The 24,259-nt window shown below is 35.6% G+C and overlaps 1 protein-coding gene across 10 annotated transcripts in view; it reads left to right on the top strand.

Moving 5' to 3' along the window:
• CCDC66 (coiled-coil domain containing 66) overlaps positions 1 to 24,259 on the top strand; it is a 50,431-nt gene that overhangs the window by 18,839 nt on the left and 7,333 nt on the right. For 9 of the 10 annotated variants that reach the window (XM_027039033.2, XM_027039032.2, XM_015063203.3 and 6 more), the window contains 6 exons: positions 8,942 to 9,073; positions 9,682 to 9,932; positions 10,151 to 10,235; positions 11,307 to 11,468; positions 14,345 to 14,489; positions 15,232 to 15,318. In XM_027039033.2, coding sequence (XP_026894834.2) covers positions 8,942 to 9,073; positions 9,682 to 9,932; positions 10,151 to 10,235; positions 11,307 to 11,468; positions 14,345 to 14,489; positions 15,232 to 15,318 — 862 coding nt within the window. The remainder of the gene's footprint in view (positions 1 to 8,941; positions 9,074 to 9,681; positions 9,933 to 10,150; positions 10,236 to 11,306; positions 11,469 to 14,344; positions 14,490 to 15,231; positions 15,319 to 24,259) is intronic. The other variant, XM_027039029.2, reaches the window with a different exon arrangement.

Raw genomic sequence — 24,259 nt, 5'->3', positions numbered from 1 at the left:
CACCATACTATAGTTCTGCATTTGGCCAATAAAAAATTATATGTTTTTTCCTTTTTAACCTTTTTTTTTTTGTGGTAAAATACACAAAACATAGAATTTACCATTTTAATCATTTTTAAGTGTACATGTAGAGGGATTCAGTACATTCATTTTGTCAGTCAACCATTGCCGCTGTCCACCTCCAGAATTTTTTCATCATTCCAAACTGAAACTATCTATTACAGTCACTCCCCATTTTTCCCTCCCCCTTGCCCCTGGCAGCCATTCTAATTTGTCTATGAATTTGACTATTCTAGATACTTTAAGTGGAATCATGTAATATTTGCTCTTTTGTGTCTGACATACTTCATTTATACTGTTTTCAGGGTTCATCCGTGTTATAGCATGTATCAGAGTCTCATTCCTTTTTAAGGCTAAATAATATTTCATTGTATTTATAATACTGCATTTTGTTCATCCATCCAAATGTTGGTGGATATTTGAGTTGTTACCCCTTTTTGGCTATTGTGGAATAATGCTGCAATGAACATTGGTGTACAGACAATCTCTTTGAGGCTCTACTCTCAGTTCTTTTGGGTAGATACCCATATGTGGAATTGCTGCATCGTATGATAATTTTATATTTAATTTTTTGTTAGGTTTTACCAGTTTTAATTTGGTAATTTTATATTTAACTGTATTGTTTGCCATAGTTGTTCTACCATTGCACATTTCCATCAGCAGTGCACAAGGATTCTAATTTCTCCACATCCTCACCGACTTTTTTGTAATAACTGACCTAATAGGTGTGAAGTGGTAGCTCATTATAATTTTGGTTTACATTTCCTTAATGATTAGTGATGTTGAACATTTTTTTCATATGCTTGTTGGCCATCTGTGTATCTTCTTTGGAGGGATGTCAAGTTTTGTGCCCATTTTTGAATTGGGTTTTTGTTGTCGTTGAGTTGTAGGCATTCTTTATTCTGGGTATTAATACCTGATCCGATGTATGATTTGTACCATTCTTTATGTTGCCTTTTCACTTTCTTGATAGAGCCTTTTGATGCACAAAAGTTTTTAATTTTGATGAACTCCATTTTATCTGTTTTTTTTTTTCCTTTGTTGCCTGTGCTTTTTGTCTCCTATCCAAGAAACCATTGCCAAATCTGATACAGAACTTTTCCCCTATGTTTTCTTCTAAGATTTTTGTAGTTTCAGTTCTTATGTTTAGGTCTTTGATTCACTTGGAGTTAATTTTTGTATATAGTGTAAGATAAGGGTCCAGTTTTATTCTTTCACATATTTTGCATTGGTATCCAGTTTTCTCAGCACTATTTATTTGAAAAGATTGTCCTTGATGGTCAATCATGATGACTCAATGATGGTCAAAAATCATGTGACTGTATATGCGAGAGTTTAATTCTGGGCACTCCATTCCATTGTTCTGTATGTCTCTTTATGTCACTGTCTCACTCTTTTAATTGTCCAATCTTTGTAGTAGGTTTTGAAAGCATGAAGTGTGAATTCTCCAGTTTTGTTCGTTTTTAAGATTGTTGTAGCTCTTCAGGCTTTCTTGAGATACCATAGGAATCTTAGGGTGGATTTTTCTATTTCTGCAAAATGCATCAAGTTTTTCATAGAGGTTGTGTTGAATCTGTAGATCACTTTAGGTAATTTTGACAATATTAAGTTTTCTGATTTCATGAACACAGAGTATCTTTCCATTTATTTGTGCCTTCTTTATTTCCCTCAGCAGTGTTTTGCAGTTTTAAGTGTACACATCTTTTGCCTTCTTATTCCTAGGTATTTTATTTTTGGTGCTATTATACATGGAATTGTTTTCTTTCTTTTCTTTCTTTCTTTCAAGTTTCTTTGCTTATTTTGAGAGAGAGAGAGAACATGTGGGAGGAGGGGCAGAGAGAGAGAGAGAATCCCAGGCAGCCTCTGCATCATCAGCACAGAGCCGAGCCCGTGCTTGTAAGAACAGCAAGCTGGTCCTAAGTAACACATATCAGGTGCCTTGTCCAACAGTTGGGAAATATTTTTCTCAGGCACACATGGATATTTACAAAAAGTGATTTGTGTTAGGCCATAAAGAAAGGCTCAGATAAAATTTAAATAGCTATTTTACAGGGATGTCTGACTACAAGTAACTTAGAAGTTTTAGAGATTTAAAAAAAGATTTTTTTTTTTTAACATTTATTCATTTTTGAGAGACAGAGAGCAAGCATGAGTGGGGAAAGGGCAGGGAGAGGGAGACACAGAATTCGAAGCAGGCTCCAGGCTCCGAGCTGTCAGCAGCAGAACCCGACCCGGGGCTCAAACTCACGAACTGCAAGATCATGACCTGAGCCAAAGTCAGACCTCAACCGACTGAGCCACCCAGGCGCCCGTGCAAAAAGAGATTTTTAAGTACTACATATGTATTTGGAAATTAAAAATCACACTACTGAATAACTTGACTAAAAAAATCATAGTGGAAATCACAAATACTTGGAACAGAATTACAGTGTATATGCACACATCAGAAACACATCATAAGTTCAAGAGAAAGTGTATTAGAAAAGAAAATCTTTAAATGCTAGGTGTCTAAAGAAGTTAGAAAAAGAACAACAGAATAAATTATTTTTTTTAATGTGTATTTTTGAGAGAGAGGGTGTGCATGTGCACATATGCACAAGTTGGGGAGGGGCAGAGGGAGAGGGAGACACAGAATCTGAAGCAGGCTCCAGTCTCCAGGCTGTCAGCACAGAGCCCAACGCGGGGCTCGAATTCACGAACTGTTAGATCATGACCTGAACCGAAGTTGGACACTTACCCAGCTGAGCCACCTAGGCGCCCTAAGAACAACAGAGTAAATTCGAAGAAATCATGAAAATAAGGATACCAGTCCTAACCTAAAGCTGAAAGTTGCCTATTTGGAAAGAAGTAATAAATCTCTAGGAAAGATGATCAAGAAGATAAAAATGTGAGTGGCATAATTACAGAGAGTAATCAGTAGTGAATATCTTATGCCAACAATTCTGAAAACCTTGGTGAAATGGACAAATTACTATAAAAATTATAACTTAAAGGAACTGACTTAAAAGGAAATCGAAAGCTTGAATAATCCTGTTACTGTTAAAGGTAGATCTAGTTAGAAAGATTTTCCCACAAGAGATGCAAAATACCCAAGTGGTTTTACTAACGGTTTCTACCAAACTCTATTCACATGATCAGGCAGTAAAAATATGGAATAGCTCCCAATTAATTCTATAAGACTGTGTAAACTTGGTATTAAAGCCAGAAAAATACAAAACAAAAAAGGAAAATAAAGTTTATTTTGTTCAGGAATATATACCCAAAAATTCTAAAGAAAATATTCCCAATTAAAATTTAGTAATATATAGAAGGCGATAATATATCATGACTAAGGCAGATTTTTGCTAGGTAGTTAAGGAAATATTTTAAAATCCACAATAGGGAAGAAAGAGAGGGAGGGAAGCAAACCATAAGAGACTCGTTAAAGATAGAGAACAAACTGAGCATTGTTGGAGGGGCAGGGGGGAATGGGCTAAACGGGTGATGGGCATTAAGGAGGGCACTTGTTATGGTGAGTACTAGGTGTTACATGTAAGTGATAAATCACTAGTTTTTACCCCTGAAACCAATATTATGCTATATTTTAACTAAAGTCTAAATAAAAATTTGGAGAAAAAAATCCATTTTCTTATAGACTCCAAAATAAAATAAAATCCACAAGTATATTATACCATTTTAATAACAAAAGAAAACATTTCAATAGGTGCAGAAAAAGCACTTGATAAAATTTAACCCCAGTTAAGGAATTTCCAATTGAGTATTTAAAAAAACAAATCAAAACACTACCACATGTTGGAAAAACTGGATAGCTACATGCAAAAGAATGAAACTGGACCACTTTCTTACACCATACACAAAAATAAACTCAAAATGGATTAAGGACCCAAACTTGAGACCTGAAACCGTAAAAATCCTAGAAAGGAGCGCAGGCAGTAATTTCTGTGACATCAGCCATAGCAACATTTTTTTTTTTTTTTTTTTTTTTAGATTTCATCTCAGGCAAGAGAAACAAAAGCAAAAATAAACTATTGGGACTTCCTCAAAGTAAAAAGCTTCTGTATAGTAAAGGAGATAATCAACAAAACTAAAAGACAACCTACTGAGTGGGAGAAGATATTTGCAAATGACTAAACTGATAAAGGTTTAGTGTCCAAAATAGATAAAGCACTTATGCAAGTTCAACACCAAAAAAACCCAAATAATGCAATTCAAAAATGAGCAGAAGACATGAACAGACATTTCTCCAAAGAAGACATACAGATTGCCAAAAGACATGAAAAGATACTCAGCATCACTTATCATCAGGGAAATGCAAATCAAAAACACAAACGAGCATTGGTGAAGATGTGGAGAAAAAGGAACTCTCATGCACTGTTGGTGGGAATGCAAACTGGTGCCGCCACTGTGGAAAACAGTATGCTCCAAAAATTAAAGATCGAACTACTATATGATCCAGAAATCGCATTACAGGGTATTTACCCAAAGAATATGAAAACACTAATTTGAAAGGATATATGCATCCCAGTGTTCATTGCAGCATTATTACAATAGCCAAATTATGGAAGCAGGCCCAAGTATCCATTGATAGATGAATGGATAAAGAAGATGTGTTATATATGTACAGTGGAATGTTACTCAGCCATAAAAAAGAATGTAATCTTGCCATTTGCAACATGGATGGAGCTAGAGAGTATAATACTAAGTGAAATAAATCAGAGAATGACAAATACCATATGATTTTACCCAAATGTGAATATAAGAAACCAACAAAGAAAAAAAAGCAAACTGAAAAATAGACTCTTAATTATAGAGAACAAACTAGTGGTTACCAGAGGGGGGATGGGTGAAATAGGTGGAGGGGATCAAGAGTATACTTGATGAGCACTGAGTAATGTGTAGAATTGTTGAATCACTATATTGTACATCTGAAACTAGTAGAACATTGTATGTTAACTATACTGGAGTTAAAAAACAAAACCCTAAAGCTAACATCCTAAGTGAGAAATTTTAGAAGTATTCCATAAGGAGATAAGATGTTCAAATTATTATTTGTTATTGATTGGTCCTAGCCAGTATAGCAAGACAAGGGGACAAAATTAAGTCATAAGAACTGGAAAAGAAAAAATAAAATTGTAATGATTTTTCATTTATATAGAAATAAAACCTAAAACATCTATGGACAAAAAGTGAGGATTAATAATTTGAAAGGCCATAAAATTTTAACAAATTTCGTAGGTTCAGATTACACAGAATATGTTACCTGATCACAGTGGAATTAAGCTAGATATCAGTAACATAGGAAAAAGAAAATTTCCAAATGTTTAATATTTAAGCAATATAGTTCTGTGTGAATGAAAAACAAAGTATATGAACTCTGACAATGAAAATATTGCTTATAAAAACATGGGTTTTCTGTGCTTAGAGGTAAGTTTATAGACTTAAATCCATTTCTCGGAAAAGGAAGACTGGAAGACAAAACATTAATGATCTAAGTAATTCATTCAAGAAGTTAGAGAAAGAAGAGCAAAAATTATACCCAAAACAAGTAGAAGGAGGGAAATAAGATCAGAGTGGATATTAGTAAAATTGGAAATAAATATACAGAATTAAGAGATCAACAGTAGTCCTTTATAAAGGTGTTTAAATTGATAAACCCCTTGTGAAGACTGGCATGAGTGAAAAGGGATACCACTAAAGGGTCTATGGACATTAAAAAGGTAAGAATGGGAGTACCTGGTAGCTCAGTTGGTTGAGCATCTGATTTCAGCTTAGGTCATGGTCTCACGGATCGTGAGTTTGACCCTCACATTGGGCTCCCTGCTGCCAGTATGGAGCTTGCTTCAGATCCTCTGTCCCCCTCTCCCTCTACCCCTCCCAAGCTTGTGCTCACTCTTTCTCAAAAATAAGCTTAAAAAAAAGGTAAGAGAATACATGAACTTTTGTCAGTACGTTAGAGAATTTATGAAAATGGACAAAATATTAGAAAAAACAAATTACTAAAATTGACACATGAAATGGAAAATCTTGGTGAACCTATTTGTTAAAGAGCTGGACTCCATCATTAAAAATCTCACAAAATAAACCCAAGGCCCAGACATTTTTATTGGTGAATTCTTCCATGTAATTAAAGTAGAAGAGAAAGCTTTTCAAGGTTTATGAGAGTGGAATAAACAAAACCTGATACTCAAAGCTGACAAGACAAATATTTTTATATGAAAACTTGACAGTACAAAAAAGAGAAGAATTTTAAATGATACATCATGATGAGTTGGGTTTATTCAAGGAACACAGGCTGGGTTTAACATTCAGAAGTCAATGATACTCCCTTGTATTTTGAGGAATGACAGGTAAATTTAATCAAAGGGTTAAGATATAAAAATATGCTGACATCAAGGATACAACACTGGTGGCCCAAATGTCCACCAACTGATGAATGGATAAAGAAGGTGTGGTATATATTTATACATACACACACAATGGAATGCTACTTGGTGATGAAAAGTAATGGAACCTTGCTGTTTGCAACAATGTGGATAGAACTGGAGGGTATTATGATAAGCGAAATAAGTCAATCAGAGAAAGATATCCTATGATTTCACTCATGTGCAATTTGAGAAACTCAACAGATGAGCATAGGGGAAGGGAAGGAAAAATAAGAAAAACAAAGAGGGAGGCAAACCATAAGAGACTCTTAAATACAGAGAACAAAACTGAGGGTTGCTGAAGCGGGGCGGGAGGGTGGCAGTTGGGTTAAATGGGTGATGGGCATTAAGGACCGTACTTTTGGGGATGAGCACTGGGTGTCATATGGTAAGAGATGAATCACTGGGCTCTACTGAAGCCAAGACTATATGTTAACTAACTTGAAAATAAATTTGAAAAGTTCTCTTTGAGGGCACCTGGGTGGCTTAGTTGGTTAAGTGTCTGACTTTGGCTCAGGTCACGATCTCAGGGTTTGTGGGTTTGCGCTTTCTCTCTCTCTCTCTCTCTCTCTCTCTCTCTCAAACTTTAAAAAGTACTCTGCGAATATTACTGTTAGATTATAAAATACATGGAGAAAATATTTGCAAATTACCTGATAAAGGGCTGTATCTAGACTATATCTTTTAAAACCCCAAAAATTCAGTAATAACTAATTTTTAAAATTTCTTTAAGTCTATTTTGAGAGAGAGTGTGAGCAGGGGAGGGGCAGAGAGAGAATCCCAAGCAGGTTCTGTGACATTAGCACAGAGCCTGACATGGGACTCAAACCCGTGAACCGTGAGATCATGACCTGAGCTGAAATTAAGAGTTGGATGCTCAACCGACTGAGCCACCCAGGTGCCCCAAGAGAAAATAATAATTTTAAGTGTTTCCTAGTAAGTTAGAGAAGTAAAACGAATTATTCAAGTGGTAAGGAAGTTATAAGACATCCTTGAGTAGGAAGTGGAAGACTGAATTAAAAACTGATTTTTTAAAAATTATTTTTTAATTTACATCCAAATTAGCATATAGTACAACAGTGATTTCAGGAGTAGATTCCTTAATGCCCCTTACCCATTTAGCCCATCCCTCCTCCCCCAGCCCATCCAGCAACCCTCTCTTTGTTCTCTATATTTAAGAGAAATGAACTCATTAAGTTTTCCATAGGGTTGTAAAGACACGTACACAAAACATTTTGTGAGTGATTTTAGGAATTTTCAAGGGTAATTTTGACTTGTACCTAAACCGAAATTTGTAACTCGACTGAAATTTGAAACCACGTCTAGTTAAATCAGACTTAAACAGATGACAGATCTAAAATGATTGAGTGCCATGTTGAGAAAGTCTTGTAAGGAGGTAAAAAGGGACATTTGCTTCTTTTCCATTTTGATCTTCAAAATCATATTTCTAGAAATAGAATTGTTGAATTACTTGAAGATAGTGCTTCTTTTGAAGTGACTCTTTTAGGCTTAAGGAAATGTGACGGTTTTTATCTCTTTAAAACATGTAAGAATACATGAGATACTAAAATTTTTTCTTGTTGTATAAATATTTCCTTCCTTTAACTAAAGCAGTTTGTCAATTGCCATTGTTTCTGTTAAAAACAAAGGTAGAAAGTAGCATTATGAGATATATTGTGACTGTAGTAGTCTATCAAGCTGTTTTTTTAATTATGTCCTGCAGTTATTTCGTGTAACAGTATGTTTGTTACTTAGCTGGTGCATTTCAGGACAGTTTGAGTAGTATATATTATTTTCTTTTTGTTAGAGTATCCTAAATTTTCATAAATTAAGAAGCAACAACAAATTTTTATGCTACTATTCTAATTTTTGTTTTTTTCCTTAAAGTCCTTAGAATTCAAGGACTTAACCTAGACACAATATGTTTATCTTATTGAAATGTCATCTACTGTGATAAGGCTGTAGCAGTAGAAATGGAAAAGAGCGATCTCTAGAGAGACATTATGATTCAATAGAGAAAGCCTCTGGTACTCATATCTTCCTGGCTCTTGGTCCAGAGGCAGTATTTCCTGTGTTCTGAAGCCAGATGTAAAACAGTATTTTACATCTAACTTAAATGATCAGTAACTCCTTTCAAAGTCTAAATGAAACTATTAGGAAAAACTTTTAAAAATCTTATAATTATTTTAGAAAAAGAATTTTTTATTATAAAATTCCTTTTTTTACATTTAGTTACCTTACTGTGTTCTCTCCTTCTGTATGTTACAAGTATGATTCTAGAAATTGGAATAGATCTATTTAATTGTATAACTCAAATTTTTTTCTTTAAAATTATTGTTCCTCTTAGAGATCAGTGCCTTTCTGCTTAAATCTATATAAGTTCTTGGCAAGATTTATAAATATAAAGTGGTTACAAAAAGAGAAGCGAACTTCAGCTAGTATTGATGACTCTTGTTTAGGAAGCAGTACCACTGGAGCACTCTTTCAATGCTGTGAAACAAGAACAGCAGAGAAAATGGATCGAAGATTTGAACAAACAAATAGAGGATGATCGGCAAAGAAAAACAGAGGAAAAAATTACATCTTCAAAGGTAAGGTGGCAAATATATGTGGATATAAAGGTGCAAAAAATAATTTCAAAGTCTTTAATCATAAACATAAAAATATCCTGAAACTATTTGACAAGACTACACTATTCAAATTCTTACACAGTTGTTGTTCTGAAACTTTTATTGAATGCATTTAGTAAGTGTGATTTTGCATACTTAAAACTAACTTCTTAGGAATTTCCTAATTCTTTGAATTTCTCATATTCTTGAAGCTAGTTACCGAAATGTATATGGAATCAATAAAGAATGTAGTTTCATTAATTTTATTCTTATTCTGTTCTGTGGTAACTTTTAAAAATCGTGTTTGAGGGGCGCCTAGGTGGCTCAGTCGGTTAAGGATCCGACTCTTGATTTCGGCTCAGGTCATGATCTCATGGTTTGTGGGTTTGAGCCCTGCATCGTGCTGTGCACTGACAGTGTGGAACCAGCTTGGGATTCTCTCCCTCCCTCTCTCTGCACCCCCCCCTCCCCCACAGAATAAACAAATAAACATTAAAAAAATTTTTTTTTTTAATTGTGTTTGTTGTATAGGACTTTATACATGTGAACAATTGGAAAAATTCTTAGTAATTCTTACTTATCATGATTAGGGTGAGGAACATGACAGATGGACAATGCATTTTGGTTCATTAAAGAACTATCCTGCTTCTCAGTCTCAACTCTCCTCTCGGTCAACATACAACCAACCAGAGTACTTCTGTGTCTCTCCGGACACTCAGGAGCTGGCTGATATCAACAGTGTTTATACACCTATGAGTGGAAGCCAGGTTGAACCTTCAGAGGAGGAACATATAGCAAAACCTCTTAGAGATACGACTATGGCAAACAGTCAGAAAACGAAGTAAGTTTATTCTTCAGTATTGATTGATGTTTAAGAAAGTCTGTGCTTTATTAAAAGAGCTGTTGTTATATTTATAATATGTCTTAATTGATTTTAGGTTTGGTATTTTTGTTTAAAGTATAAATGAATAGTGGATATATCTGAAACAAAAGTGATTTAGCACCTTGTTAAACCCACCTTTTGGAGGTTTTGAATAGCTAAAGTGTCTGTCTTGTCAGTTTTCTCCGTTCTATGACTGCTCTCTTGGACCCAGCTCAGATTGAAGAACGTGACAGGCGACGACAAAAACAGTTAGAACATCAGGTATTGCACTGTAAAATATTGTTCTTTGCCTTAATAAATAATAGTCATAGCCAGCAGATGCCTAAATAAATGGCAGTTAAAATTTCAGTGTAAATGTGTAGCACAGGCCCTGTCCAATCCTGTGATAAATCTAATTCTTACTTCAACTGGCATTATATTAAAATTACATTCATGCTAAGAACTAGACAGTATCATGTAGTACAGCCAGCCATCTGCCTGCCAGAAGAGGTCTTTAATATGTAAGTTGCACATATGAAATGGCACTAAGTCTTAAGTTAATATTGGTTATTTTTTTTCATTGGTTTCGTTCTCCTGAATTCTGTTCAGGATAAGAATTAGTTCTTTGTAAGGGAATTATATAGGGCATTGAAGTAGAATTCTGATTGAGAAATCTAGCAGACAACGTAAGAAAGGAGACTAAGATTTAATTTCTCTCCTAATTTTAGTCTAACACTAAAGGGACTTAAAATTCTGAATAATTCTTTAAAATCACTGATACATGAAGAATTCAGTTTAACTAAAAATGTTACTCTTGGGGCGTGTGGATGGCTCAGTTGATTGAGCGTCTGACTTTGGCTCAGGTTATGATGTCAGGGTTTGTGAGTTTGAGTCCTGCGTCGGGCTCTGTGCTGACAGCTCAGAGCCTGGAGCCTGCTTCAGATTCTGTGTCTCCCTCGCTGTCTGCCCCTCCCCCACTTGTGCTCTTTCTCTCTCTCTCAAAAATAAGTATTACAAACTTTTTTTAATAATGTTACTCTTAGGTTAGTGAACAGACATTTATAGAGTATCTGTTGCTTACCAGGCATTATGCTAAGCACTAAGCACTCAGCTGTTTCTGGATTAGTTCTTCTAACAGCCCTCCTGGGGTTAAAGAAAAAGCATATGTAGAACTTGACAGATGAGATGGGAGAAATAGATTGGGAATTTGACAATTTAACTTTACTTATATATGTAATACTGTATTGTGTATCATCTGATACTGATAAGCTTATTTCAGGAATATAAGCAAATGCTAAAAATGGATTTTTTAATTTGTAACAGTAATTTGTGTCATTTATGATTTATGACCAGAAAGCTATCACTGCTCAGGTAGAGGAGAAACGCAGGAAGAAACAGCTGGAAGAACAGCAAAGAAAGAAGGAAGAACAAGAAGAGGAGTGTCGCTTAGCACGGGAGCGAGAAGAAATGCAGAAGCAGTATGAAGAAGACATACTTAAGCAAAAACAAAAGGAAGTAAGTATATATTAAAAAAATTTTTTTATTGAAATACAGTTGACACACAATGGTAGTTTCAGCTATACAAAATAGTGATTCAGCAGTCCTGTATGTTATGTGTGTTCGTAGGTACCATCTGTCATCATACACACTATTAGAGTACCATTGACTATATTCCCTATGTTGTAGCTTTCATCCCCATGACTTATTCGTTACATAACTGGAACGCTGTACCTTCCACTCCTCTTCACCCGTTTACTGACTCCATCCTACTACCAGTTTGTGGGGCTGTTTTTGTGTTTGTGTGGGGTTTTTTGTTTTGCTTTTCATTTAATATTTTTTAGATTCCACATGTAAGTGACTTCATATGGTATTTGTCTTTCCCATCTGACTTATTTTGCTTAGCATAATACCCTCTAGGTCCATGCATGTTAGTGCAAATGTCAAGATCTCATTCTTTCTTATGGTCGAATAAAATATAGAATATGTATACACCACATCTTCTTTATCCATTCATCTACCTATGGATACTTCAGTTGCTTCCATATTTTGGCTGTTGTAAATAATGCTGCAATAAACATAGGAGTGCATATCTCTCTTGTTTCCTCAGGCAGATACTCAGTAGTGGAATTATTGGATTGTATGGTAGTGCTATTTTTAGTTTTTTGAGGAAAGTTCATACTGTTCCGCAATGGCTGTACCGATTTCCATTCTCACCAACAGTGTATGAAAGTTCCCTTTTCTCTACATCCTCACCAACACTTGTTATTTCTTGTCTTTTTGATATTAACCAGTCTGACCAATGTGAGATGGTATAATTATGGTTTTGATTTGCATTTCCCTGTCGTTGAGCATCTTTTCCTGTGTTTGTTGGTCATCTGTGTCTTTGGAAAAACCTCTATTTGAATCTTCTGCCCTTTTTTTAAAAAATCAAGTTATTTGAGGTTTAGGTTGTTGTTGTATAACTTCTTTATGTATTTTGGATATTAACTCTTTTTCACATACATTGTTTATAGATAACCTTCGCATTCAGTAAGTTGCCTTTTGTGGATGGTCAGAAGTATTTTCTTTTGATGTAATCCCAACAGTTTATTTTTACTTTTGTTTCTGTAGCTTGAGGAGACATATCTAGAAAATTGTTGCTAAGGCCAGTGTCCAAAAGGTTACTACCTATGTTTCTTTAAGGAGTTTTATGGTTTTAGGTCTCACAGTTTAGATCTGTAATCCATTTTGAGTTTATTTTTGTGTATGGTGAAGGAAGTGGTCCAGTTTCATTCTTGTGCTTGTAACTGTCCAGTTTTCCCAGCACTATTTGTTGAAGTGACTTCTTTTTCCCATTGCATATTCTTGCCTCTGTTGTAGATTAGTTGACCATATTAAGCATGGTTTTATTCCTGGGCGCTCTATCCTCTTTGATCTCTGTCTGTTTTGTGCCATTACTATCCTATTTTGATTACTAAAGCTTTGTAGTATATATACTTCAAATCTGAGATTGTGATACCTTTAGTTTTGTTCTTCTTTCTCAAATTACATTGGCTATTTGGGATCCTTTGTGGTTCCATACAAGTTTTAGGATTATTTGTTCTAGTTCTGGGAAAAATACTATTGGTGTTTTGATAGGGACTGCATTGAATCTGTAGATTGCTTTGGATAGAATGGACTTTTAGCAGTGTTAATTCTTGCAGCCCATGAACATGGTAATATTTACATTATAAATAATATTTTAGAGTAAAAAATTGATTTTTTTAAGCTTATTTATTTTGACAAAGAAAGCATGTTTGAGTGGAGGAGGGGCAGAAAGAAAGGGAGAGAGAAGCCCAAGCAGGCTCCATAAGCAGCGCAGAGCCTGATGTAGGGCTTGATCTCACAATGGTAAGATCATGACCTGAACAAAAATCAGGAGTCTGATGCTTAACTAACTGAGCCACCCAGGTGCCCCAGTAAGAGTCTTTTCAAAAAGAGTAGATCTCTGGTTGGCTAGGAAAACATCTCTATTAAGTGGCACAGACAGCATAGGTATGGTTGTGTCAAGTACCATGTCATACAGTGACATTTGATTGCCAAGGATTTGGGAGGTTTGGAGAAGAGCCTTAGAGCCTTTTCTCTGGAGCTGGGAGATGGGTCTAAGAGCCTGCATTTTCTTGATTTTTCCTATTTGCAGCCTTCACTCCACACTTAGCTGATGAAACAGCATATGGTCAGGGTTCTAATTTGATTATGTTGAATAGGCTGAGCTAACTACTCCTATGAAATAACTGTATACATGAAAAAAATCTAAGTATCGCGTGCTTGAATTGCAAGAAGTGGCCATAAACCTTATAGGTTTTTTTTTTGTTTTTATTTTAAAAAATTTTTAAATGTTTATTTAGTATTGAGAGAGAGAGAGAGAGAGGGACAGCACAAGCAGAGGAGGGCAGAGAGAGAGAGAGGGAGACAGAATCCAAAGCAGGCTCTAGGCTCCGAGCTGACAGCACAGAGCCTGCCTGATGCGGGGCTCAAACTCACAAACTGTGAGATCATGACCTGAGCCAGAGTCGCTTAACCGACTAAGCCCCCCAGGCGCCCCGTATAAACCTTGTGTCCTACATCTTAATCTATTTTTACTCTTAATGGAATTCTGATGGAATTGACCATTGGTTTTAGAAGCTTTCAAAACTTTATTATAAATTTGAGTGGGTAAAAGGGTTCTTAAATTTGTGATCTAATACAGATAAAAAGATACTAAATACAGAGAAAAGATACTAAAATGTGAGCTTCAAAAGGGAAGGAACTTTGCCCAGACTGTTCTCCCAATATCTTGAATAGTGTCTGACACATAGTAGCTTATCTACTCAGAATTGTCAAGTCTGTATGTGTTTGATAATTGTATTTAATACCTTTGTGCACCTCAATAGGAAATCATGGCTCTCAAGACAAATGAGCTATTCCAGACAATGCAAAGAGCACAAGAGCTAGCACAGAGACTGAAACAGGAACAGAGAATCCGAGAATTGGCTCAAAAGGGACATGACACTTCTGGATTGATTAAAAATCTTGGCGGTAAGCGCTTCACTAGTATTTTACTTATGGGGTGCCTGGGTGTCTCAGTCGGTTGAGAGTCCATCCAACTCTTGATCTTGGTTTACTTCATGACTCACATTTCATGGAATTGAACCCTGCGCTGGGCTCGGTATTCTTTCTCTCTCTCTCTCTCTGCCTCTCCCCTGCTCATGCACCACGCTCTCTCTAAATAAATAAACTTAAAAATAATAAAATAATTAAAAAGAATTTTACTTATAGTATCTTTTGAAGATGCTTTTAAGTAATTTCTTATTTTTAGTGCCTTTAACACACCAATTAACTAAATGTTTTTTAAGGAATTTCAGATTTTGAGCTATTGGAACTCTATAATGCTTATTTTATTTGACAAATCACCTTAAGAGTATACTAAATGTTACATTTTCTAGTAATCTTAAATTCTCTTTATATTTTGCTCACAGTAGGGAAAATGTTTGCTTTTTTACCCAGTTTTTGGAGGAATATATTAAGTGATCTCCCTAAAATTCAATAACAGATTAAAATGCAGGTAATTTTTTGTAAGAAACTTTAGGAGAGCCCTTTTAAATTTGTATTGCAGTGTTCACACTTCCTGATTACACCAAACGTCTTCTTTGTATTTAGTTGCTGCTATACATAATTTCTGTTAACATTTCTGAAGTGTCATTATGTTGGATAACATATTTCTCTTGTCAGTTAATACAAGTGGAATATAATGAATCTACTAACAACATTTCAAATTTAGGACATGGCTTGGATGACGTCAGTGATAAAATGAATATATGTATCAATTCTACAACCTCTCCCAAAAAGGACACTGCTGTGCAAACAGGTATTTGTTTAAAAGTTGTGATTTGGTTTAAGATTTACTTAAAATTAACATCACAGTTAGAATTAAGCTCAATTTAAAATTGAGCTCAGTTAAAAAATGAAAGGAATTCAAGGTTTTCAGTAAGAAAGGGATCTCTTGGCTTTTCATTTCTTTGTAACAGCTTTATTGAGATATAACTCAGATAACATAAAATTACCTCTTTTAAAGAATACAATGCAATGTGTTTTTTCTAGAGTACAATTAGAGTATATTTAGAGTTGTGCAACCATCTCCACAATTTTAGAACACTTTTATAACTCCAGAAAGAACCTCTGTATTCATCAGCAGCTTTTGTCCACTTCCTCCCTCCTCTCTAGTCATAGGCAACCACTAATCTACTTTCTGTTACTCTAGATTTGTCTGTCCTAGACATTTCATATAATTGGAATCATACCATATGTGGTGTTTTGTGTCTGGATTATTTCTTTGCATAATGTTTTAAGGTTCAGCATGTTATAGCGTGTACTTCATTCTTTTTTATCATTGAATAATATCCCATTTTGTGCATATACCACATTTTGTTTATTCCTTCATCAGTTGATGGACTTTTTGGTTAATTACACTTTTTAATTACAGATATGCTATGAACACTCATGCAGAACCTGTATTTTCAGGTTTCCTGGGAGAAAAGAGTAACATTGCTGAGTCCTATATAACCAACTTTATGTTTAGCATTTGAGGAACTACAAAACCATTTTCCAAACAACTGTATCATTTTATATTTCCATCAGCAGTGTATGAGGGTTTCAGTTTTTCTGCATGTTCCCCTGCACTTATTCTCATGGTAGTGAAGTGGTATGTCATTGTGGTTTTGATCTGCATTTCCCCAGTGACTAATGATGTTGAACATCTTTTTTATGTGTTCATTTTAAATTTTAAAAAGTTGATAAGGTAATATCCATGTTGGATATTATTATCATAGATCTCCATGCTTACTGTGAATCCTTTCCCCTTTATTTATCTTTCTAGGAAATTTTTTTTTTATATAATTGTTTTAATGTTTAATTTTGAGAGAGAGAGAGTGTGTGCACGGGAGCGTGCGCAGGGGAGGGGCAGAGAGAGAGGGAGACACAGAATCCAAAGCAGGTTCTGGGGTCTGAGCTGCCAGCACAGAACCCGACATGGGGCTCGAACTCACTAACTGTGAGATCATGACCTGAGCCGAAGTCAGACACTTAACCGAGTGAGCCACCCAGGTGTCCCTCTTCCTGGGAATTTTTTATGAACTTGCAGGAAACCCCTTTATCTTTTCACCTTTTTAAATTGAGATATAGTTGACATATAACATTTTTTCAGTTGTACAATAGTGATTCTATATTTGTATATGTTGAAAAATGATCACAGTAAGTCTAATTAGCAGTTTCACCATCGATTACAGAATTTTTTGTGATGAGAACTTTTAAGATTTACTTGCAACTTTCAAATATAGAATTATTTTTAATTATAGTCACTGTGTTGTACATTACATCCCAAGACATATAACTGGAGTTTGTACCTTTTGACCGTTCACCCATTTTGCCCTTCCTTTTACACCAACTGCTGCTCTTGGCAACAGTATCTGTACCTATGAGCTTCTGGATATATATATATATATATTTTTTTTTTTTTTTTGACTATGCGTGTTTTTTTAAGATTCCACATAGAAGTAAGATCATTATGGTATTTATCTTTCTCTTTTTTCACTTAGCATAATACTCTCAGGGTCCATCCATGTTGTCACAAATGGCAAGATTTCATTTGTTTTTATGGCCTGATAATATTCTTATGTGTGTGTGTGTGTGTGTGTGTGTGTGTACACTACATTTTGTTTATATTTGTCTGACACTTAATGTTGCTTCCGTGTCTTCACTATAGTAAATAATGCTGCAGTGAACATGGGAGTGTATGTATCTTTTTGAGTTAGTGTTTTTGTTTCTGTCAGTTAAATACCCTGAAGTGGAATTGCTGGATCATGTGGTAGTTCTACTTTTAATTTTTTGAGAAACCTTTGTACTGTTTTCCATAGTAGAAATGTACCAATTTATAATTCTCACTAACAGTGCATGAAAATTCCCTTTTCTCCGCATCCTTGCCAACTCTGGTCATTTCTTGTCTTTTTGGTACTCCCATTCTGATTGGTTAAAGGCCATGTCTCATTGTGTTTTTTATTTCCTGATGGTCAGTGGTGTTGAGTATCTTTTCATGTAGCTGTTGGCCATCAGTAGGTTGTCTTTGGAAAATCATTCAGATCTTCTGCCCATTATTTATTTATTTGTTATTGTTTCATTAAAAAAATGTTAATGTTTATTCTTGAGAGAGAGACAGAGACAGAGTGTGAGTGGGGGAGGGTCAGAGAGAGAGGGAGACACAGAATCTGAAGCAGGCTCCAGGCTCTGAGCTGTCAGCACAGAGCCTGACGCGGGGCTCAAATTCAAACTGTGAGATCATGACCTGAGCCGAAGTCAGACGCCTAACTGACTGAGTCTCCCAGGTGCCCCTGTCCATTTTAAATCAGATTATGTTTTTGCTTTTGCTATTGCATTGTATGAGTTCTTTGTATTTTGGATATTAACCTCTTATCAGATACATTGTTTGCAAATATTTTCTTCCTTCAGTAGGTTGCCTGTTCAGTTTTTTGATGGTTTCTTTTGCCCTTTGCTATGAAGAATGTTTTTAGTTTGATGTAGTCTCGTTTACTTTTACTTTTGTTGCCTTTGCTTTTGGACTCAGATTCAAAATATCATCGCCAAGACCAGTGTCAAGGAGTTTAATGCCTGTGTTTTTATTTTTAGGAGTTTTACAGTTTTAGGTCATACATTCAAGTTTTTAATCCATTTTGAGTTAATTTTTGTGTATAGTGTAAGATAGTGGTCTGGTTTCATTATTTTGCAATTGACTGTCCAGTTTTCCCAGCACTATTCATTGAAGAGACTGTCCTTTCCCTATTATGGATTTTTTGGCTCCTTTGTTGTCAATTAAATGACTGTATAAGCATGGGTTTATTTCTGGGCGCCCAGTTCTTTTGATCTGTATCTGTTTTTGTGTCAGTACCTTACTCTTATGATGATTATAGCTTTGTAATACAATTTGAAATCAGGTGGTGTAATGCCTCCACCGTATTCTTTTTCAAGCTTACTTTGGCTATTTGGGGTGCTTTTGTAGTTCCATAGAAATTTTGGCATTGTTTATTTCTGTGAAACATGCCATTGGAATTTTGATAGATAGGGATTGCACTGAATTTGCAGATTGCTTTGGACAGTACAGACATTTTAAGAATGTTATTAATTCTTCCAGTGAGTATGGAATATCTTTTCCATTTGTGTATTCTTCTTCAGTTTCTTTTAGTAACATCTTATAGTTTTCAGTGTGCAGGTCTTTCACCTCCTTGGTTGAATTTATTCCTAGGTATTTATTTTTGATGCAATTGCAAATGGGATTGGTTTCTTAATTTCTCTAATAGTATTAGTGTATAGAAATGCAACACATTTTTGTATATTAATTTTATGTCCTGCACCTTACAGAATTTGTATTTTTCTGACAGATTTTGGTAGAGTCTTTAGGATTTTCTGTGTATGTCATCTGCAAATAGTGACAGTTTTACTTCTTCCTTTCCAGTTTGGATGCCTTTTATTTTGTTTTTCTTGCCTAATTGCAGTGACTTGGATTTCCAGTATTATGTTGAATAACAGTGGGGAGAGTAGACACCCTTATCTTGTTCTTTATCTTAGAACAAACTTTCACCTTTTCACTGCTGAGTGTGATGTTAGCTGTTTACTTGACATATATGGCCTTATTATGCTGAAGTGTATTCCCTCTATACTCTCTGTATAAGAGTTTTTATCATAAATGGATGTTGAGTTTTGCTTTTTCTGCATCCATTGATATGATCTTTATCTTTCATTTTGTTAGTATGTTGTATCTCATTGATTTATTTGCAGATGTTGGAACATCCTTGCATCCCTGGAATAAATTCTACTTGATCATGGTGTATGATCCTTTTAATGTATTGTTGAATTCTGTTTGCTGATATTTTGTTGAGTTTTTTGCATCTATATTTGTCATGGGTATTGGCCTGTAATTTTCTTGTGGCATTCTTCTCTGATTTTGGTATTGGGGCGATGCTGGTCCCATAAAGTGAGTTTGGAAGTGTTCCCTCTTCTGTTTTTTGGAATAGTTTGAGGATTGGTTATTAATTCTTTGAATGCAGGGTAGAATTCACTAGTGATTCTATCTGGTCCTGGACTTTTGTTTATAGGGAGGTTCTATTTTATTTTATTTTATTTTATTTTATTTTATTTTATTTCATTTCATTTCATTTCATTTCATTTCATTTCATTTCATTTCATTTTTTATTTTATTTTATTTATTTATTTCTGATTCTCCTTACTAGTAATAGGTCTGTTCACATTTTCTATTTCTGCATCATTTAGTCTCGATAGGTTGTATGTTTCTAGGAATTTATCCATTTGTTCTAGGTTGTCAAATTTGTTGGTGTGTAGTTGTTCATAGTAGTCTTATGATCCTTTGTATTTCTGTGGTGTCAGTTGTAATGTCTTCTCTTTCCTTCTGATTTTTGAATCCTCATTTTTCTTGATGATTCTAGCAAAAGTTTGTCAGTTTTATCTTTTCCAAAAATCAGCTCTTAGTTTCACTGATACTGTCTATTGTTTTTATAGTCTCCACTTCCTTTTTTTCCCCCTCTGATCTTTGTTATTTCCTTCCTTGTACTGAATTTGGTTGGTCTTCTTTTTCCTTGAGATTTACAGTTATGTTGCTTACTTTTCTTGTTTCTTGATATAGGCATTTATCACGATGAACTTCACTTCCCTCTTAGAACTGCTTTTACTGCATCCCATAAGTTTTGATGTTGTATTTCCATTTTAATTTGTCTCGACATTTTTTTATTTCTCTTTTGATGTTTGGACTCCTTAATTTAATCTCCACATAATTATGAATTTTCCAGTTTTCTTCATGTAATTATTATTTTCTCATTTTATATCATTGTGGTTGGGAAAACTGTGTGTAGATATTAATTGAAATTTCATGAATTTATTTTATTAAGACTTGTCTTGTGGCCTAACATGATCTAGTCTGGAGAATGTTCCATGTGTACTTGTGAAGAATGTGTTTTCTGTTGCTTTTAGATTGAATGTTCTGAATATATGTGTGAAGTTCATCTGGTCTAACATTTAAGGCCTTTGTTTTTTTACTTTCTGTTTGGACGATCTATTCACTGTATGTGGGGTTTTAAAGTTTCCTGTTGTTGTACTGCTGTTTATGCCTGTTAATACTTGCTTTATATATATACATGTATTTAGGTGCTCACGTGTTGAGTGTATAAATATTTACAAATGTTACATCTCTTGTGGATTGACCTCTTTATCAGTATGTAATGCCCTTCTTTGTCTCTTTATTGTAGTCTTTGTTTTAAAGTCCATTTTGTTTGATATAAGTGTGGCTACCTTCAATTTCTTTTATTGTCCATTTGCATGGAACATCTTTTCTCATCCCTTATTTTCAATCTGTATGTGTCCTTCTGAAGGGAGTCTTTATAGGCAGCATTTAGATAGGTCTTAATTTTTTTTTTTTTTTATCCATTCACCCATTCCATGTGTTTTGATTTGGAAAATTTAGTACATTTACATTGAAAGGAATTATTGGCAGGTGTATATATATTGCCGTTTTTTTCATTGTTTTCTAGTTCCTTTCTGCTTCTCTTCCTTTGTTTTGATGACTTTAATGGTATTGTTAGATTCTTTTCTTGATCTTTTGTGACTCTGTCCTTTGTGCATCTACTGTAGGTTTTTACTTTGTGGTTAACATTAGGTTTACATACAGTGTAACTTAGAACAGTGTGTTTTAAGTTGGTAACAATTTAAGTTTTAACATATTCTAAAGCTCTACGTTTTTACCCCCCTCCCTCATATTTTGCTTCTGGTGGCACATTTTGCATCTTTTTATCTTTTGTATCCCTAACTAGTTATTCCAGTTATGGTGATTTTTACTACTTCAGTGTTTTTAAAAATTTTTTTTAATGTTTATTCATTTTTGAGAGAGAGTGTGAGCAGGGATGAGGCAGAGAAAGGAGACACAGAATCTGAAGCAGGCTCCAGGCTCCGAGCTGTCAGCACAGAGTCCAACGTGGGGCCTGAACTCATGAACCGTGAGATCATGACCTCAGCCGAAGTTGGATGCTTAACCTACTGAGCCACCCAGGCGCTCCTATTGTTTCAGGGTTTCAACCTTTAGACTGGTCTTATAAATGATTAAGCTACTACTTTTATTTTGTATTAATGTTTACTAGTGAGATTTTTAGTTTTCCATTTGTTGTTGATTAGTGTTTGTTTTACATTCCTTTTAAGTCTGGTTTAGTGGTGATGAACTCTTAATGTTTTGCTTGTCTAGAAAGTAAATTCTTTAATTCTGAATGATAACTTTGCCACGTACATTATTCCTGGTTGGAAGTTTTTTCTTTTGGCACTTTGAATATATTGAGTCACTGCCTTCTGGCCTACAGAATTTCTGCTGAAAAATTTCATGTAGTCTTTAGGAGGGTTCCTTGTATGTAACAAGTTGTTTTCTCACCATTTTTAAGATTTGCTCCTTGTCTTAAAGTTTTAACATTTTAATTATAATGTATCTTTGTGATGGTTTCTTTGTTTTTATCTAATTTTGAATTCTCTGGGCTTCCTGTATCTGTATATCTATTTCTTCTCCAGGTTAGGAGATGTTTTTTTCTTCTAGAAGTTTTCTGCCCCTTTCTCTTCTTCCAGGATTCCATCATATAATGTGAATATTAGTCTGTTTGATGTTGTCCCATAAGTTCCTTGAGCTATCTTCACTTTTGTTTTTGAGTTCACTGACCTTTTTTCTGCTTCATTTTGTCTGCTGTACCCTTCTAGTGTATGTTTCAGTACAGTTATTCTGTTCCTCAGCTCTGTGACTTCTGTTTGGTACTTTGATACTTACATTTATTTTCTTTTTGAAGTTTTCCTTGCTTATCCATTCTTTTGAGTTCTGTGAGCATCTTTATCATTACTTTGAACTCTATCAGGTAAATTACTTCTATTTTTTTTTTTTAAGTTTGTTTATTTTGAGGGGCACCTGGGTGGCTCATTAAGTTGGGCATCCTACTTTGGCTCAGGTCATGAACACAGGTCTGTGCTGGCAGCTCAGAGCCTGGAGCCTGCTTCAGATTCAGTCTCCAGCTCTCTCTGACCCTCTCCCGCTCGTGCTCAGTCTCTCTTGCTCTCAAAATATAAACAAACATTAAAAAAAATTTTTTAAGTTTATATTTTGAGAGAGAGAACCCGTGGGGGAGGGGCAGAGAGAGGGGACAGAGGATATGAAGCAGGCTCTTTGCTGAAAGCAGTGAGTTTGAGCCCTGTGTCAGGCTCTGTGCTGACAGCTCGGAGCCTGGAGCCTGCTTCAAATTCTCTGTCTCCCTCTCTCACTGCCCCTAGCCTGTTCATGCTCTCTCTCTCAAAAATAAATAAACATTAAAAAAAAGGGGGGGAGGGGGGGATTGAGTGTACCAAGACCGGGTCAGTGCCCTAGAGGGGAATATCTCAGTCAGCACCTAGATTCAGGCTGAGTGGAAGCCAGACCTTCAGATACCAGCTTTTAACGTATAAAAGCATATACAGTCCCAACAGGACCACAAGCAGAAGCGCACCTGGCCTCCAGAGCCAGGTGATCAAGGGGCACCCTGCACATAGCAGCTTCAGAAACCAGGTCACAAAACATAAAATCCCGGGCAACAGACATGTATAAGGAGATATTGGGACCGTGGAACAGGACAGAGGAAGAACGTGAAGATGACACCTGCTGGTTGGAGTGAGGTAGACAGGAGTGGATGGAGGAAGGTCTCTAAAGATAGCATCTGCCAGGGGTGCAGGGGATACCTAGAGTTTTAAATGAAGGTAGTACTTGCCAGCCTTAGTTCCCTGGAACAGTATCCCAGCAGATCCCTAGATGTGTGTTGTTAGATGCCTGCCCCTCACTTTATGTGAAAGAGGCTCATCTACTTATATTACACTCTGGGCACTATTGGCTACCTCTGCACTGGGCCCTGGGGCAAGTGAGTCTACACAACAACCCTTTAAAAGCCATTTCTTCCCTCCACTATAGCTTGGTGGGTCTCATGGGCATGAGCCTGTTGGCTTTCAAAGCAAGATGTTTTGGGGGCTCATTTCTCAAGTGCAGGTCTTAAAAGTAGGAGTGCCTGATGTAGGGTTCAAACCCATCGCACCTTAGGGAGCCGCTCTGGGTTACTAACTTACCTACTTAAGCCACTTGCTTACTTAAAATTATTGTGCTTATGAGCTCTTGGTATTTTTTGATACTTCACTCTTAAGCTTGAAGAATCTGGTTCAGTCCCATCCCTAGGTCCAGATAAATTACTAAATTATATAAATCCTACACATTAAGGGAAAGTGAAAATAAGTTTTTAAAATAATGAAACTATGTGTCTTTTCACTGAGCAGCTCTAAATAAGGGAATTCAATCAGTCAGAGTCCCAAAATAGAATAATTCAAAATGGTTTATGTAGGAAGGGAGTATTTCTAAAGGAGAATCAGAAGTAGTGCATATATCAGATTTATGGGAACCAGAGAGGGTGCATGACTCTTGTGCTAGGTAGCAACTAAACTGATTACCGGAACCTAGAAGACAGAAGTTGTGTCCGAGGGAACTTTGAGGGGAATGATGAACTATGGTAAAGGGACAGAGTCAGCCTCAGGTCAACTAAGAGAATGAGCCAGTGGAGTAAATATCCTGATTTCATTCTGTTCCCTCCCTTCACTCTGCTTGTGAACCCTGTTGACTGAAGTCAGAGGATCAGGAACCCATTAATACAGTTCATACCAGTCAGCTTGCCAGGGTAGAAAAAGGTGTTAAGTGGGTACAGAGTGGCAAAAGAAGA

The sequence above is a fragment of the Acinonyx jubatus genome, chromosome A2 (assembly GCF_027475565.1).
Source record: "Acinonyx jubatus isolate Ajub_Pintada_27869175 chromosome A2, VMU_Ajub_asm_v1.0, whole genome shotgun sequence".
NCBI classification, from domain to species: Eukaryota; Metazoa; Chordata; class Mammalia; order Carnivora; family Felidae; genus Acinonyx; species Acinonyx jubatus.
The sequence above is the reverse complement of the archived record's forward strand: the minus strand, read 5'-3'. Positions and strand labels throughout refer to the sequence as shown.